The 13,839-nt window shown below is 55.4% G+C and overlaps 1 protein-coding gene across 2 annotated transcripts; it reads left to right on the top strand.

Moving 5' to 3' along the window:
• Nucleotides 1–305: 305 nt before the first annotated feature.
• Nucleotides 306–10,162, top strand: CXCR5 (C-X-C motif chemokine receptor 5; the record flags this gene model as incomplete). 2 transcript variants are annotated; one of them, XM_082659921.1, is made up of 2 exons in its annotated part: nucleotides 306–362; nucleotides 9,101–10,162. In XM_082659921.1, 2 exons carry the CDS (start codon nucleotides 306–308, stop codon nucleotides 10,160–10,162), a joined length of 1,119 nt encoding a protein of 372 aa, XP_082516047.1. The 2 variants fall into 2 exon arrangements, with proteins under 2 accessions (XP_082516047.1, XP_082516046.1); XM_082659920.1 differs by having other exon boundaries at nucleotides 9,095–10,162.
• Between the last annotated feature and the right edge of the window lie 3,677 nt (nucleotides 10,163–13,839).

Genomic DNA, 13,839 nt, shown 5'->3' with positions numbered 1-13,839 from the left:
CCTTTAAACCAGTTACAAGCCCCAACTGAGACAACTATTGCTGGGAAAGAAGCTGAAATGCTTGACTAGCACTGATGCTGTGGGGATTTTCCCTCTTTCTTCAAAAAAACACAAAAGACCCAGTGGAAAAAAAAAAAAAAATGATGAGTTGTGAGACAGGCCTTGGGTCCTACGCAGCCCCAGGAGACAGCACACAGTTCATTTGTTTAAATTTGCAGCTGACGGCTGCCACCTCTCTATAGTCAGCAGGCGGAGAAACTCTCAACATCAGGCAGTGGCCAGTCTGGTGACATACGGCTACAACCATGAACTACCCCCTAACCCTGGACATGGACCTCATGAACTACAACCTGGAGGACCTGGTGAGTAGGGACAGGTAGCTTATGGTCGCCCAGGAATTCTAAATATCCTGCGCCCGGGGCCCAAGGAAGAGGGGAAAGACATGCAGTCCTCTCCCACTGCGGATCAGCAGAATCTAGACAGGCCCATCGGCGCCTGCCTTTTAAGGTTTGATTTCTCATTCCGTGGAAAATAGAGCTGCTGCCTTAAATAGACATCCTTTATTTAGAGGGGATTGGAAGTATGGGTTCAGGTCCTGCATCCTCCCTGGCATGCTCTAGGACCTAGAACAAGTCACTTTGCCTCTCCATTCTTCAGTAGGGGGTCCTCTCCTCATCTCATACGGCTGGAATACGGGGTAGATGCGAAAGTACTTTGGAGGTTTCCTTAATATCAGGAGGCTGGCATTGCTAGTTGACCAATCAGTGTATGTTTATTCATCTCTTGCTCTACGATTCTGTCATCGGGGCACGACATTCTCTCTTGGATAGAGAAGGTGAGAGCCTGTTCTTGGCACTTCTTGGGCTAGCCAAGAAGAAAAAAAAATTACTCACCAGAAGCTCGTAGACAATGATTATGTGCTAAACCCAAGGAGATGGTCAGCAGGGGAGAGGACCCCAGTGGGCTGGGGTCAGGAAGTAGGGGGTGCCAAGCTGGTATCAAGTTAGTGGAAGAAGTCGGTGTTAATCCTAGAAGTGTCTCTGAGCACATTGTGGCCTCCCTCAGAGGACTGGGCTCTCTAGAGATTAGGTATTTTTCGGTGGGCTAAGAAAATAGTCCCCAGCGTCACTGTCTGCCACCCACCCAAGACTGTCCCGTGAAGCAGAGCTTGGCTGTTACTGGGTCCCCAGAAGGCGTATGTAAGGAGCAGCTCAACCAGAGACCCAAGGCTCCTGTGTGAGGGCAGCAGAGGGTTGCTTGTAAGGACCTTAGGGAGACTTCCTTGTAGTCTTCACTCCCTTTCCCCCATGGCCAAGGGCACTGCTAGGAAAAGAACTTCTCTCTGAGCTAAATTCTGGGCTGGATCCTTTTCTAAAGGTCCAAACTTTTCCTCCTATACCTGCCAGCTCTCCTGGCCCTAAACTCACCCTGAGATGGTCTCCGACTCCCTCTAGCTCCCCTGGCTGGAGTCTATACTGTAACTCCACCAGCTGTGTTCCCAGACTTGCTTGGAAAAGTCTGCCTCTCGCTTGCCCAGATCCCAAGACTTGGAAGCGTAAGCAGAGCATGGGGAGGTGGGGGAAGGGATAAGTACCCAAAGTCTGTCTTCTCAGATCCGACCCTCCGATAAAAGCAGAGCCAGAACCATCAGTCTAATCAGACATGCTGCTTAATTTGTGGGACCCAATGCAAAATGAACATGCAGGGCCTCTGTTAAAAATGTCAAGATAGAGACAGCAGAGCGCTAAACCAAGCACGGGGCTCTTCTAAGTGCTGGGCCCTGCGTGACGGTACCGGTCTCACGCCCATAAAGCTGGCCCTGAGTCCAATCAGACTAAAACCCCACAACCCTGACAAGGCAATGTGCTCCCACCCTGGCCCCCCGCCCTGGCCCCTGGCCTCACCTGACTAGGTTACCGGGCGTCTTCCTCTGCCCGAAGCTTCAAGCTGACCACGAGCGCTGACCCAGTTGGATATCACAGTAACCAACTCGAGACCTGGCCGGTTCTGGCTTCTGAGAAACCTCAAGAGTTCCCCTAACTGCACGCCTCACTCCACTGCGTGACCTACTAGAGACAGGTGGCGGCAGGGGTACAGCCGGGCATGTCCCACATACCAAAGAAAACCTGCAGCCCGGGGAGAGGGAGCGGTGACTCACTTCATGTCATGCCTCAAATGAGTGGTCTCAGTCCAGGCATCCCTGCAGGCCTGAACCCCCTCCATCAGGGTCGGGCCAGGAGCCAGGAGTCCTAGGACCATCCGGGCCCTGGAACTTTCTTCAAGCCAGCCCCCAGCACCTCATCCCACCTGCACTCACCTCCCATACACTCTCTCTCCAGGGCTGTTGCCCCCTCAGAAGTCCAGACCCTCTCTCTCCACCCGCCCCGCCACTCACAGCAGGACCTCGAGCAGTTTTGACAGTCTCCCTGACGGTATCTCCCAGCACAGGGGCCCTGGCGTGGCAGGGCGGCAGAAGAGTCTTGTATGCGGTAGCTTCTCAATAAGTATGTACTGATTTGTGCTGCTCCGCTGAGTGTCTCAACTCCCCATTTCTCTCTGGAGTTAGTCTCAGTTCTATTATTTTGCTTCCTATTCCTCTCCCTCTTCTGGTCCAAACCAAATATCAGTTCAGTGTCCTAGAACACTGGGTTCTAGACTCCAATGCTGGGTTAAGAACTGGGGGCTCTTGGCCATAAACCAAGTGTTGGGCATCCTATCTTCCCTCCCTCCTCTTGCATTCTAAGATCAACTGTTCAAAATGTCCATTTTCTTGAGATAGGTTGCTAATTACCATGAACGGTGGATCCAAACAGAAAAACTCTAGACGGCTAAGTACCAGAAACTAGGAGCCAGGTCCCTGGGGTGGGCACTCCAGGGACCCATCCTGCTGGGAAGGCAGATCTAGGCAGACCTAGAAAAGCCTCTGTCCATAGGAACCTGGATCTGAAAGCATGCCGCCTCCTCTTGACAGACCTAGGACCTGGGGTACCTACAGCGGTCGGTCATAAACTGCACCTCCAGCCCCACCCGGTACACCAGCCAGGAGGAGAAGCTGCTATAGAGCAGGGTGAAGGTGGTCCGGCCCCAGGGCCTGGCTTCCCCTGACCCCTCCCCAGGGATGACCCCCCACAGACCAGGACTTCAGCGCATCACAGGACGGGAAGGCCATTCATATGCACTGTCCCATTTCATCAAGGAGGTGTGAAGAAGAGGAACCAAAACCAGCTCAGGCTGTTTCTGGGGTTTACCTTGGGGGAAGGGAGGCTCACCCCCTCCCAAACCAGGTCAAAAGTCCCAGAGGAACCCCAGTGGAAGAAGCCCCAACTGGGGGTGATTGGAAGGGTCAGAGATGAGGGAGAGACCCAGGGCTAGCCTGGGGAGGGGTCAGTGTTGGGGCAAGTCTGGGCTCAGGCACAGAGACCACAGTCTCCATCAGGAATTCTTGCCTTCAGTGAGGACACAGACTGTGGCTGAACCACTCCTCTGGCACAATGGCAGAAAAAGTGACCATGAATTTGGGACTGAGAATCAGGACACAAGAATGTGTATTCTTTCAGGAACGATGGGACAAAATATTTCAAATCAGTACTGACCCGGGAGATGCCTTCAGGAGGCTACCGCACACACCTAAGAGACCTGTCTACCTGTCCCTCGGACTGCGTGGCTCTGTCCCCAAAGTGCAAATTGATCTGGGGTGCCAAGGGGGACCGCTTGAAACCTAGAGACTCAGTGCAGAGGTAGGGGTAGCTTAAAGTCTCCCCCCAGAACCACACCCAGAGTAGTGTCATGTTCCTAATGGCCAAAACACTTGGGTTGGAGATGGAAGAGGAGCCTGGCGGGCTCGCTCCTGAGGAGTGGGGGCGGGGAGAGGGGGGAGATGTGACAAATGGCCAGCCAGAGTCTCAGATGGTCTTTAGGGGGTGTGGGCCCTCTAAAGGAAGAGTGGGGAAGGGATAAAGTCCTCCGCCCTCACCCCTCAGCCCAGCCTCCTTCTTCCAGACCCCCGCACCCCTCAAGCCACAGAAAGCTGGAATGAGAGACGCCCTGGCTGGTCCTACTCACGACTCCTGTCTCTGGGTTAGGAATATCCAGCCAGAGACATAAAAGGAGACGGAGCCTGTGTGTGTCCCCTATAGCCAGAGTGATGAACCGCGTCTGTGTGTAGACGCCTCTTGCAGCGAGTATGACTCAGGCCCCTGGAGCCCTGGAGTTGGGCCTGGATGAGCCAAGCACTCAGCAGCCCTGCCTCCCTCCTGGGGGCTGAGAAGCAAGTCAGGCTGGGCCATTCGCTCAGTGCAGGACAGACAGGCTGGAGAAGCAACGGCTCCCACCCAGGTGCTGAGCTAGATGAAGGTGACACTGAGAACCAGAACAGCGCAGGGCAGGGCATGACAGCCAGAGACTCGGAGCATCTAGGAGCTGTGAGCAAGGGGCATCTGAGGGCAGGGCCCAGCTTCCTTTCCAGAGCAGGAATCCCTTCCCACACACTTGGCCTCAAACATTCCTCTTCCTCCCAAGGGCCCCAACCTATGGTTCGACAGTTCTGCCTGTTAGAAGGTTCTTTCTCCTTTGACTGAAACACCCCCAATCCCAACCTCTGCCCATTTCTCCTGCTCTACCCACTAGGACCTCACACAATAAGCCCATCCTGCCTTCTCGCCATGGGAGCTCTTTCCAGTCCTTGAAGGGGCCAGCTCTCCTGGACTCAAGTCTTCTCTTTCCTGGACACCACAGCCCGGGACCTGGAAACTTCCCCCCAGGGTGGGGATTTCCAGACCCCTTAAGAACTGGTCACCCTTGTCCAGCCCAAACAAACTGGGTTGGTGTCAGGTGCCCACCTACAGGTTTCTGTTCACCTAGATAAGGCAACAAAGCCCTGCTGGCAGCCACGCCACCCTGTTGACTCATCTGAAGATTGCAGTCAACAAGCTCTCAGGTCTTTTTCTCATAAACAGTTGTTAAGTCAGGTCTTCTCCAACCTGTCCCTGAAGAGTTGAAGTTTTAAACCCCATCTAGGTCTCTACATTTTTCTTTACCAATTCCATCTGGTCAGTTTGGGCCTGTAGTTCCAGGTTGTAGAGAACTGCACTGTCTGAAAGCCTCCCGCAGCCGTATCACCCAAGACAGGGTTGAGAGTGAAAAAGAGGAGAGGATCCAGGACAGACCCCTGAGGAAGGTCCTAGACACCCGCTGCCCACCTGCTGACACAGAGCCCCATCTGCAAACGTTTGCTGAGCTTCACACCGGCCACTGCAGGGCAGTGAGACAGCCTCATTATTTGAAGTCAGATGGGGCTTGGAGGACTTAATTATACAGGGAGGGTCCTGGGTCCTACAGAGGCTCCTGAGGAAGGAAAGAAGGGAGGGGCAGAGGGGTGGAGTGGGGGTAGGAAGAGTAATCTTTGTAATTCCAAGCACTTTGATCTCTCCCTCCATCCTCCCTTCTCCTGGCACCTCAATACCAGGACACAGAATGTTCTAGTCCCCACTCCTGCCCTCTGCACAGCTTCACCCCAGTCATCGTGTTTTCTTGCCTTCTTTGAGGCCTGGGTCCCTGGCCTCTGTTAGGCTACTGTCCACTGGGTACCTGCTTATGCCGCATGCTGTCGTGGCCCCAGCAGTCACATGTCTGAGTCTATACGGGGTCATGCTGCCATCAGAGTGTGTGTGTGCCTGAGGGCCGTGGCTTCCTGCAGCTTCTCCCAGCGAAGGATGAGTGAGTGCTCGGCCAGATGGCCCACCTGAGCTCCCTCTGGGTGTGAGTCTTGGGGGGCTCCCTTCCGCGCCCACTCCCCGCAGCATTCAGGATTCCTGATTCCTAACTTCCCACTGGGCCAGAGCTGATCTTGCTCCATGACCTACCTCCATGATCTGAGGAAGGGCGGGTGTGCGGGATCCCCTGGCCGTGGGAAGTGGCTTTAACACGTGCCACTCCTGAGGCCCCAGGATGTCTGTTTGACACCTCCTGCTGAGAGGCAGCGCCATCTCTCAGCCCTCCTCACACCAGCTTCCTCTGTCTTCTCCTCTCTGCCTGAGCGCTCTGCCGAACCATGACCTCTTGGCAAGAAGGGAAAGACAGTCCCCCACTCCCAACCCTCCTCGAAACCTGGGTTCTCAGGAGACGGGGGCTCTGGGCTCCTAGGGACTTGTCTCACTGTGTTGACTTTAGATGAGCAGCAAACCAATCAACAGGAATGCTCTAGAGGGCAGGACTTGAGTGGTTCTGGACCAGACAAGCTGGCTGCACCTAAGCCCTCTGCTGGGCAGTGGGAGGGCCAGGCTCCCACCACAAGGTAGATGGAGTCCAGCCCCGCTGACTGCACCAAACCCTGCACCTCTTCTCCTTCTGTCTCAATTGCTTTGCTCTGCATGAAAACAGCTCATCTCACTGCCTTCCCGTTTAACTCCTGCTGAATTCCAGGATGAATCAAATGGTTGTATTCAATGACGATGTTGGAAATAACTCCCAATATGGTTAGAGAACCCAAGATAGGCTCTAGGCTGTCAAGAGCATTGGGAAGAGGCAAAAACTGAAGAAGGGTGGGAAGGACTGTCTGAGTCTGCTGAGGCAGAGGGAGGAACTTCCCCAGAGTCCCAGAATACGAGGTCCCCTGGCCTTACCTGGGAAACTGCTCTCCAAGCGGTGCAGCACACATCTGCATCATATCTGGCATGTGTAAAACACATGGCCTTGTAAGCTCCCCCGGGAGCTCACCATCCAATGAGGCCACCGACATCCCAACCCTGAGTGAGGTAATAAAGGCACACGTGATGGAAGAAGAGAGAATGTAATTCCAAGCAGAAGAGTTAGGAAGGACATAGGAAGGTGGGATTGAGTGGGGCCTTCAAGGAAGCATAGCAATAGGCGGACTTGGGAAGAAAGGACTGCTGGGCGAAAGGAAGAGTTTTAGAGACAGGATTGTATCAGCGTGACGGGGGCAGGCAGCCAGGAGAACGATGAACCTGAAGGAGAGGGATAAAGCGATAAAGTGGAAGAGAAGGTTTGAAAGGTCAGGGGAATATACAGTTTGCAAACATGTAAAGGCCCAGTAGAGGAGTTTAGACCTCACCCTGCAAGTCCATGGTCTTCCAGTGAAAGCAGAACCATTTTCATAAACAAAAGCATATGTGTGAAACACCACATGAGACAAGGGTGTCTGGTTTAAAGACGGGAGGACCAGAGGCTCCCTCCCTTCCCACCGCCCCCCCCCAACCCCAGTAAAACCTGCAAAGAAAGTCCATGGACTTATGCTGTATGGGAGGCCTCACAATTAGTTCTGAAATTTAGTAATGTATGGGAAACATCTCTTCCTAAGAGAACGCGCAGGTAAACGTCACTTCTTTTTGAGCACTGCATTGTATTCTGCTGTGTGAATGCCCTGAGGTTGGCTTCCTCCAATCTTCTATTGACGAATTTGATCCCAAACATGACTTTTCCTTATAACTGGCTTTGCTTTTAAATATGACTAACACAACATTTTAAATCAACTCTACTGCGATAATTTTTTTTTAATTCTATGAAACTGAAAAAAAAAAGATAAAGACAAAAAGAAAAGAAAACCACTGCTTAGAGGTAACAGGGAACCAGTAAAAGATTTTAAGCAGGACACTGATGTGATGGTATTCGTGGGTTGAAAAACTCATCCTGTCCTCTGTGCAGGAGGTGGATAAGAGTGGAGAAGTCAGTGAGAACGGGACCCATGGGGAGACAGTAGTCCTGAGCATTAGGGTGAAGAAGGGCTACACTTGGGCTATGGCAGAGGGATGCTGGGGTCGGGCCAGCCTATGACTCTGCCACGGCACTAATGTATCCTCCCACCCGCTTCTCTCAGGAACCCGAAGGAAAGGCCCAGGTTGGGGAATGGGTCTTCCCACCATGGAGAAGAAGTGTATGACCCACAGCTGGGGCCCTGGGTAACAGTACAACCACCCCCTGCTTGTGTGGGACCCTCGCTCTCCAGGAAGGAGGGCAGGGTGGGACCACCCTGAGCCTGGGTGCCCGGTACCCTCTCCCATCCTCTCTCTCCCTGGGGCTCATCGTTTCCAGAAGTGCCTTTTTGAAGCCACATAAGCTGGTTATAATTGGTCTTGAAATGCTGTGGAGAGGTGTATGGTTAGGGGAGGGGGTGGGAAGAACAGAGCTGGGAGGTGAGGAGCAGGTGCAGGGGGGCAGCTGTGAGTGAAAGGTATGAAAACAGGCGCCCTGCCTTCCTTTGCGGTTAGCTGGGTAAACAACCTGAGTGCTGGGGTGGGGAGGGCTGGGGGAGGGAGAGGGAGGCAAGGGAGGAGTGAGCTTCCGGAGACAGAGTGGGCACATCCCCTTCACTTGGAAGCCTCCCCCTCCCCCCTCCCCCCTCCCCCTCCCCTCGCGGAGAAGGGAGCAGAGTGAGGCGTTTGCTGGTGACAGGGAGTAGCAGGCAGGGCAGCCAGGCAGTGCTGTGTTGTGGTGAGAGTTACATCAGCGTGGGTTCAAGCAGACCCGATCTCTGGCGAGACATGGGTGAAACCGGAGTATCACATGCCTTGGGCTTGCTGTGCCGATTAAACAAAAAAGAGGCTCTTACTACAATTTCAGATATAATGAAGGAACGAGGGGACAGACTGAGAGCAAGCCAGCAGGCCATACCAGCATCCACCCCTTCAGCAGGATCCTAGGTCTGAGTGCCCTCTGTTCTGTTCAGAATCGGAAGAGATGGCTCTTTGTCCTAACCAGATCCATTCCCCCAAATGGAAGCCCTGATTCCAGCCCCTGCAGCTGCATCCTTCCACACCTGAGGCCTCGCAAATGAGAAACGACTTACAGGTGCCCAGCCCTTCAGAGTTTATGAAGCACATCCACACCATATATCTCCTTTCATCTTTGTCACTACCCAGTGAGGGATGTTTACAGACAAAACTGAAGTTGGAAAAGACAAGGGGATTTGTTTGAGGAACACAAAGGGAAACTGGGATTTGGTCCGTGGGCAGACTGGGAGTGCAGGGACAAAAGCAGTTAGCCTGGGGGGATAGGATTACTCTACCAGGGGGTCTGGGTCCCTCTCTGAGAGGAAAGACTGGTTCTCAGTTCCCACCCTCCTGTCTCCTTGCCCTTGCAGTACAAGGAATTAGGCAGCTACAATGACAGTACGGAGACCCACACAATGGAAAATCACCTCTGCTCCACAGCTGAGGGGCCCCTGCTGACCTCCTTCAAGGCCGTGTTCGTGCCTGTGGCCTATGGCCTCATCTTCCTCCTGGGTATGATGGGCAACATCCTGGTGCTGGTCATCCTGGAGCGGCACCGGCAAACGCGCAGCTCAACCGAGACCTTCCTGTTCCACCTGGCGGTGGCCGACCTCCTGCTGGTCTTCATCCTGCCCTTTGCTGTGGCCGAGGGCTCTGTGGGCTGGGTCCTGGGCAGCTTCCTCTGCAAAACCGTGATTTCTCTGCACAAGATCAACTTCTACTGCAGCAGCCTGCTCCTGGCCTGCATCGCCGTGGACCGCTACCTGGCCATCGTCCACGCCGTCCACGCCTACCGCCACCGCCGCCTCCTCTCCATCCACATCACCTGTGCAACCATCTGGCTGGCGGGCGTCTTCTTTGCCTTGCCAGAGATCCTTTTCGCCAAGGTCAGTCAACCCCATTACAACGACTCTCTGCCACACTGCACCTTCCCCCAGGAGAACCAGGCCGAAACCAACGCCTGGTTCACCTCCCGCTTTCTCTATCACATCGGAGGATTCCTGCTGCCGATGCTGGTGATGACCTGGTGCTATGTCGGGGTGGTGCACAGGCTGTGCCAGGCCCAGCGGCGTCCTCAGCGGCAGAAGGCGGTCAGGGTGGCCATCCTTGTGACAAGTGTCTTCTTTCTCTGCTGGTCACCCTACCACGTTGTTATCTTCCTGGACACCCTGACGAGGCTGAAGGCCCTGGGCAGTAGCTGTGAGTTCAATGGCTATCTCTCCGTGGCCATCACCATGAGTGAGTTCCTGGGCCTGGCCCACTGCTGCCTCAATCCCATGCTCTACACGTTTGCCGGCGTGAAGTTCCGCAGTGACCTGTCGCGACTTCTGACCAAGCTGGGCTGTGCCGGCCCTGCCTCTCTTTGCCAGTTCTTCCCTAGTTGGCGCAAGAGCAGCCTCTCGGAGTCAGAGAATGCCACCTCCCTCACCACCTTCTAGGTCCTAGCCACCCCCCACCCCCTTGTTTCTGCTTTCCTTGGGGCAGGTAGTGATGCTCGAACTCCTTCCAAAAGGATCTGGGATCCTAAGAGCTCGCCTTGGCCAGTGTCCTCATATGGGGCAGCTGGAGGAACCAACCCCTCTTTCCAGGACAACCCCGCTAGCTCTTCTCCCAGCCCCGGGTCTAGGCTGGGGTCCAGGGAGGGGAAAGCAGCCCAAGGGCAAAGCAAAGGATACCTGTGCTCGTCTGCATCACTTTGGGCTGAGAGGACCACACTTACCTTCTCTCATCCTAACCATCCAAAGCTCAAGAAAGAAATTTTCCTTCTGCCCCCGTCGATAGGGAAAGTCATTCCCCTTCCAGAACGTACTCCATCATCTTATGGACCACCGACCTCCGCAACCACCCACCTCTCCTCCCACCTCACCTGCCAAAAGTAACAAGCAGCTGAGCACCAGGGCATGGATGGAGGTTAAGGCTGAGGAAAGGCCAGCTGGCAGCAGAGCGGGGCCTTAACATGTCTCAGTGCCTACTAAGCACAGACATTCTTTCAGGTCACCAGCCCTGCAGCATCTTGACCAAGCAGGAAGCTCAGGATGACCCGGTCCAGGTGGCTGCCCCTGGCTCTGACCAAAATGGCGCCAGGCCAGCCCCATGTCACTGGGCCCTGGGAGGTCTGCAGCCTGAGGCAGACTCCAGGTGCCCTCAGAGACCAGCCAGCATCCTAGAGAAGGACTAAGGTCAGCAGAGAGGAGCCCAACCAAGGAAAGGAAAGATTCTCCTTCCCCAGCTCCAAGGATGAACAAGTATTAACCAAAGCCAGCTGTCTTCTCTGCCCAGGGTGGAAAGCTCCCAGGGCAGGCCAAGGACAGCAGGGTCCAGGGCCCTGGTGGGTCTGGGCACCGATGCGGAAGGGGACAGATGCGTTCTTCCCTTCCCCTCTCCCCACAAACTACACAGCCAGGAGAAACTCCTGGAGCCACAGAGAGAATCTGACCGCGGAGCAGAGATGGAGACCTCCCGAGGAAAGAGACCTAAGGGGTCCCTGGGGGTCATCTCATCCAGCCCCCTGCCTGCAGGCCAGGCCATCTCTCTGGGCCGCAGCAAGAGCCGCGAGGCATCCCCTTGGGCTGGGCAGTGTGACAAGCAGGCCTAGGCAGGGAAGTCCCCGGGCTCCAGGAAGCTGGGCCCTGCCCCGAGAGGATACTACTCAGATGGAACCAGAGGAAGCTGCTCCGCGCCTGCCTGCCCCCTGCCCGGGGAGGGCTCTCCCTGCCTCCTCCCCAGCCTCTGGTCTGCCTAGAATGGGACACCAGGGACCCCTGCAGCTGCTGAGGGCGCACATCGGTTGCCCAGGCCCACTCAAGCCAGTCAGCCCAGGTCCCTAAGAGGCCCCCGCAGGGGAGATCAGAGCTGTGACCCAGGGGACTAGGTCTTCACCGTGGAACACCAGGGAATCCCTGGGGCCCCTTTTTCGTCCCAGCACCCAATAGTAAGCTGGACAGCGGAGGAGCCAGACACAGAAGCAAGACAGCAAGAAACTGGATTTTTAATTTTCTCTTTTTAATAAAAAGGCACCTATAAAACAGGTCAATACAGTACAGGCAGCACAGAGACCCCCGGAACAAGCCTAAAAATTGTTTCAAAATAAAAACCAAGAAGATGTCTTCACATATTGTATTTATATATTTATATTTATATATATATTTATATAATGGTACAAAATGGCTGGGGGTGTGGCCATGGATGGAGGGAAGTAGCTGGCCTGTGGAATTCACCTTGGAAAGCTAGTCTGGTGGCAGAGGTGGGAGGAGCGGGGGAGGGGGAGGGCATCGGGCCCTTTTCAGTCTGACCCGTCTCTCCTCTGCGCAGGAAACACTTAAGAGTCGATTTGGGAGTATTGGGTCATGGGTGGGGGACTCAAGGGCACGAGGCCCGGGTTGAGACAGGGTGGGAACGTGTCTGGCGGGACTGAGGACAGGTGGCCCCTGAACACGGGGGACCAGGCCCTGGCCCCTGGGAGGGGCTGGGGGAGGCAGGAGCTCGCAGCCAGCCCCGGAGGAAGCACTTGACCTGGCTGACCGGGGTACTGAGGACAGCACCAGACTGGGAGAACTGGGGACAAATTCCCTTTGTATCACAGCTGCCAATGGGAGACCAGGCCCTCAGGTCAGGAAGGCTGGGGACGGGGCCACGGCAGAAGACACCTTGTCTAGAAATGGCCCTTGGCCCTGGAGGTGGGGTACAAAAGGCCTCAGCCAGGTAGCTGCCCTGCCACCTCACAAGGCAGGAAAGGAAGTGAGAAAAGGAGAAGTGTTTTACTCCTGGGGCTGAGGGGGGCAAAACACCCAATCGTGTATGGCTTCAGCTCTGACCAGAGGCGGGTGGGGAGCTCGTATGGGAAAGAGCCGGGGGCTGAGGGGAAGGCAGTGGCTGCGCCTGGGTGGGCACAGAGCCCTGAGCTCTGGGCAGAGGGACCTTGCCAGCGATCGGCCAGGCAGAGAGAAGCGGGAAGACGCCCTCCTGCTCGGAATCCAACACTCTCTCTATTCCATCCTCAGCGGGTGGAGGCTGGAGGGAGACAGACGGACTCGGCCAAACCCTTTTCCTTTCCTCCTTTGGTGATAAGAAGTAAGTGGTAGCCTCTGGAAGAGTCATGGCCCTGGGGGCTACCTGGCCCAGAGCCACTGCAGCGGGCAAAGGACCATTCGGCTCTCCAGGCCACCCCTCCACGGCTCCACACGAGGGGGCCACACAGTCTCCGCCTCGTCCTCCTTGCCTTCATCCCGGACTGGGGACCAAGGACTCCAAGTTCTAGCTAAGATGTAGCAGCAGGGGACACCAGACATCCACAGCTAGGAAGCCAGGGCCCCGTGTCACCTCTGTGGGGCAAACACACATGCACATGCACGCGTTCTCCTGAATCACTCAGCAGCAGACAGGCTGCCGCCCTGGGGGGTCTCAGCCCTGCTGGGGCTCACCAGGTGGACGCCTAGGTGGTCTGACCTCAGTTTAGGTGTGGGTGTAGCTACGTCATTTCACCACTGGGGGACGGGACCGGAATGGTATCCTTTATTGACCCAGAGACACTGCCACAGCGGGCAGGTGTGTCAGACTGCGTGCCCCTGGGTCCAGGGGAATGGAAGGGGCAATCATTTGAAAAAGGGGGGAAGGGTTTCTTTTATCCTTTTTTTGTGTGACTTCTATCAAAACACAGAAATACAGCACACACAAACCGGCACAAAAGCACAGCGCTCTATTTACAGCTACGGCTGGCGCCGGCCCACCTGGCCATCCGCCTGCAGGTTGGGGTGGGACAGGGGGTCAGACACATCATCAGGGAGAGGAACTGAGGCAGGAGAAGACAGAAGGAAAAACGGGGGGGTGGGGGCAGAGAAACCAAGAGGAGGAAAGTGAAGCTCCCGGAGGAGACAGCAGCAGGAAGGGGAGGGAGAGGGAGAGGCCTCTCCTCTCCTTCCACTCCCTGCCAAGGATTAGATACAGGGCTCTGAAAGCAAAGCTGAAGAGGGCAGAAGCAGAGAAAGAGGGAAAATCGGACGCAGAGAAAGAGGGAAAATCGAGGCTCCGTAGGACTGGCGGGGGGGGGGGGCAGTCCTGGCGGCCGAAATGGGACCAACCCCCATCCCAAACCCTCCACCCCACTCTGCCACTTCCC

The sequence above is a fragment of the Grampus griseus genome, assembly GCF_964374135.1.
Source record: "Grampus griseus genome assembly, chromosome: 8".
In the NCBI taxonomy this organism is placed as follows: domain Eukaryota; kingdom Metazoa; phylum Chordata; class Mammalia; order Artiodactyla; family Delphinidae; genus Grampus; species Grampus griseus.
Note: the sequence above shows the minus strand (reverse complement) of the source record. Positions and strands in the feature narration are given on the sequence as shown.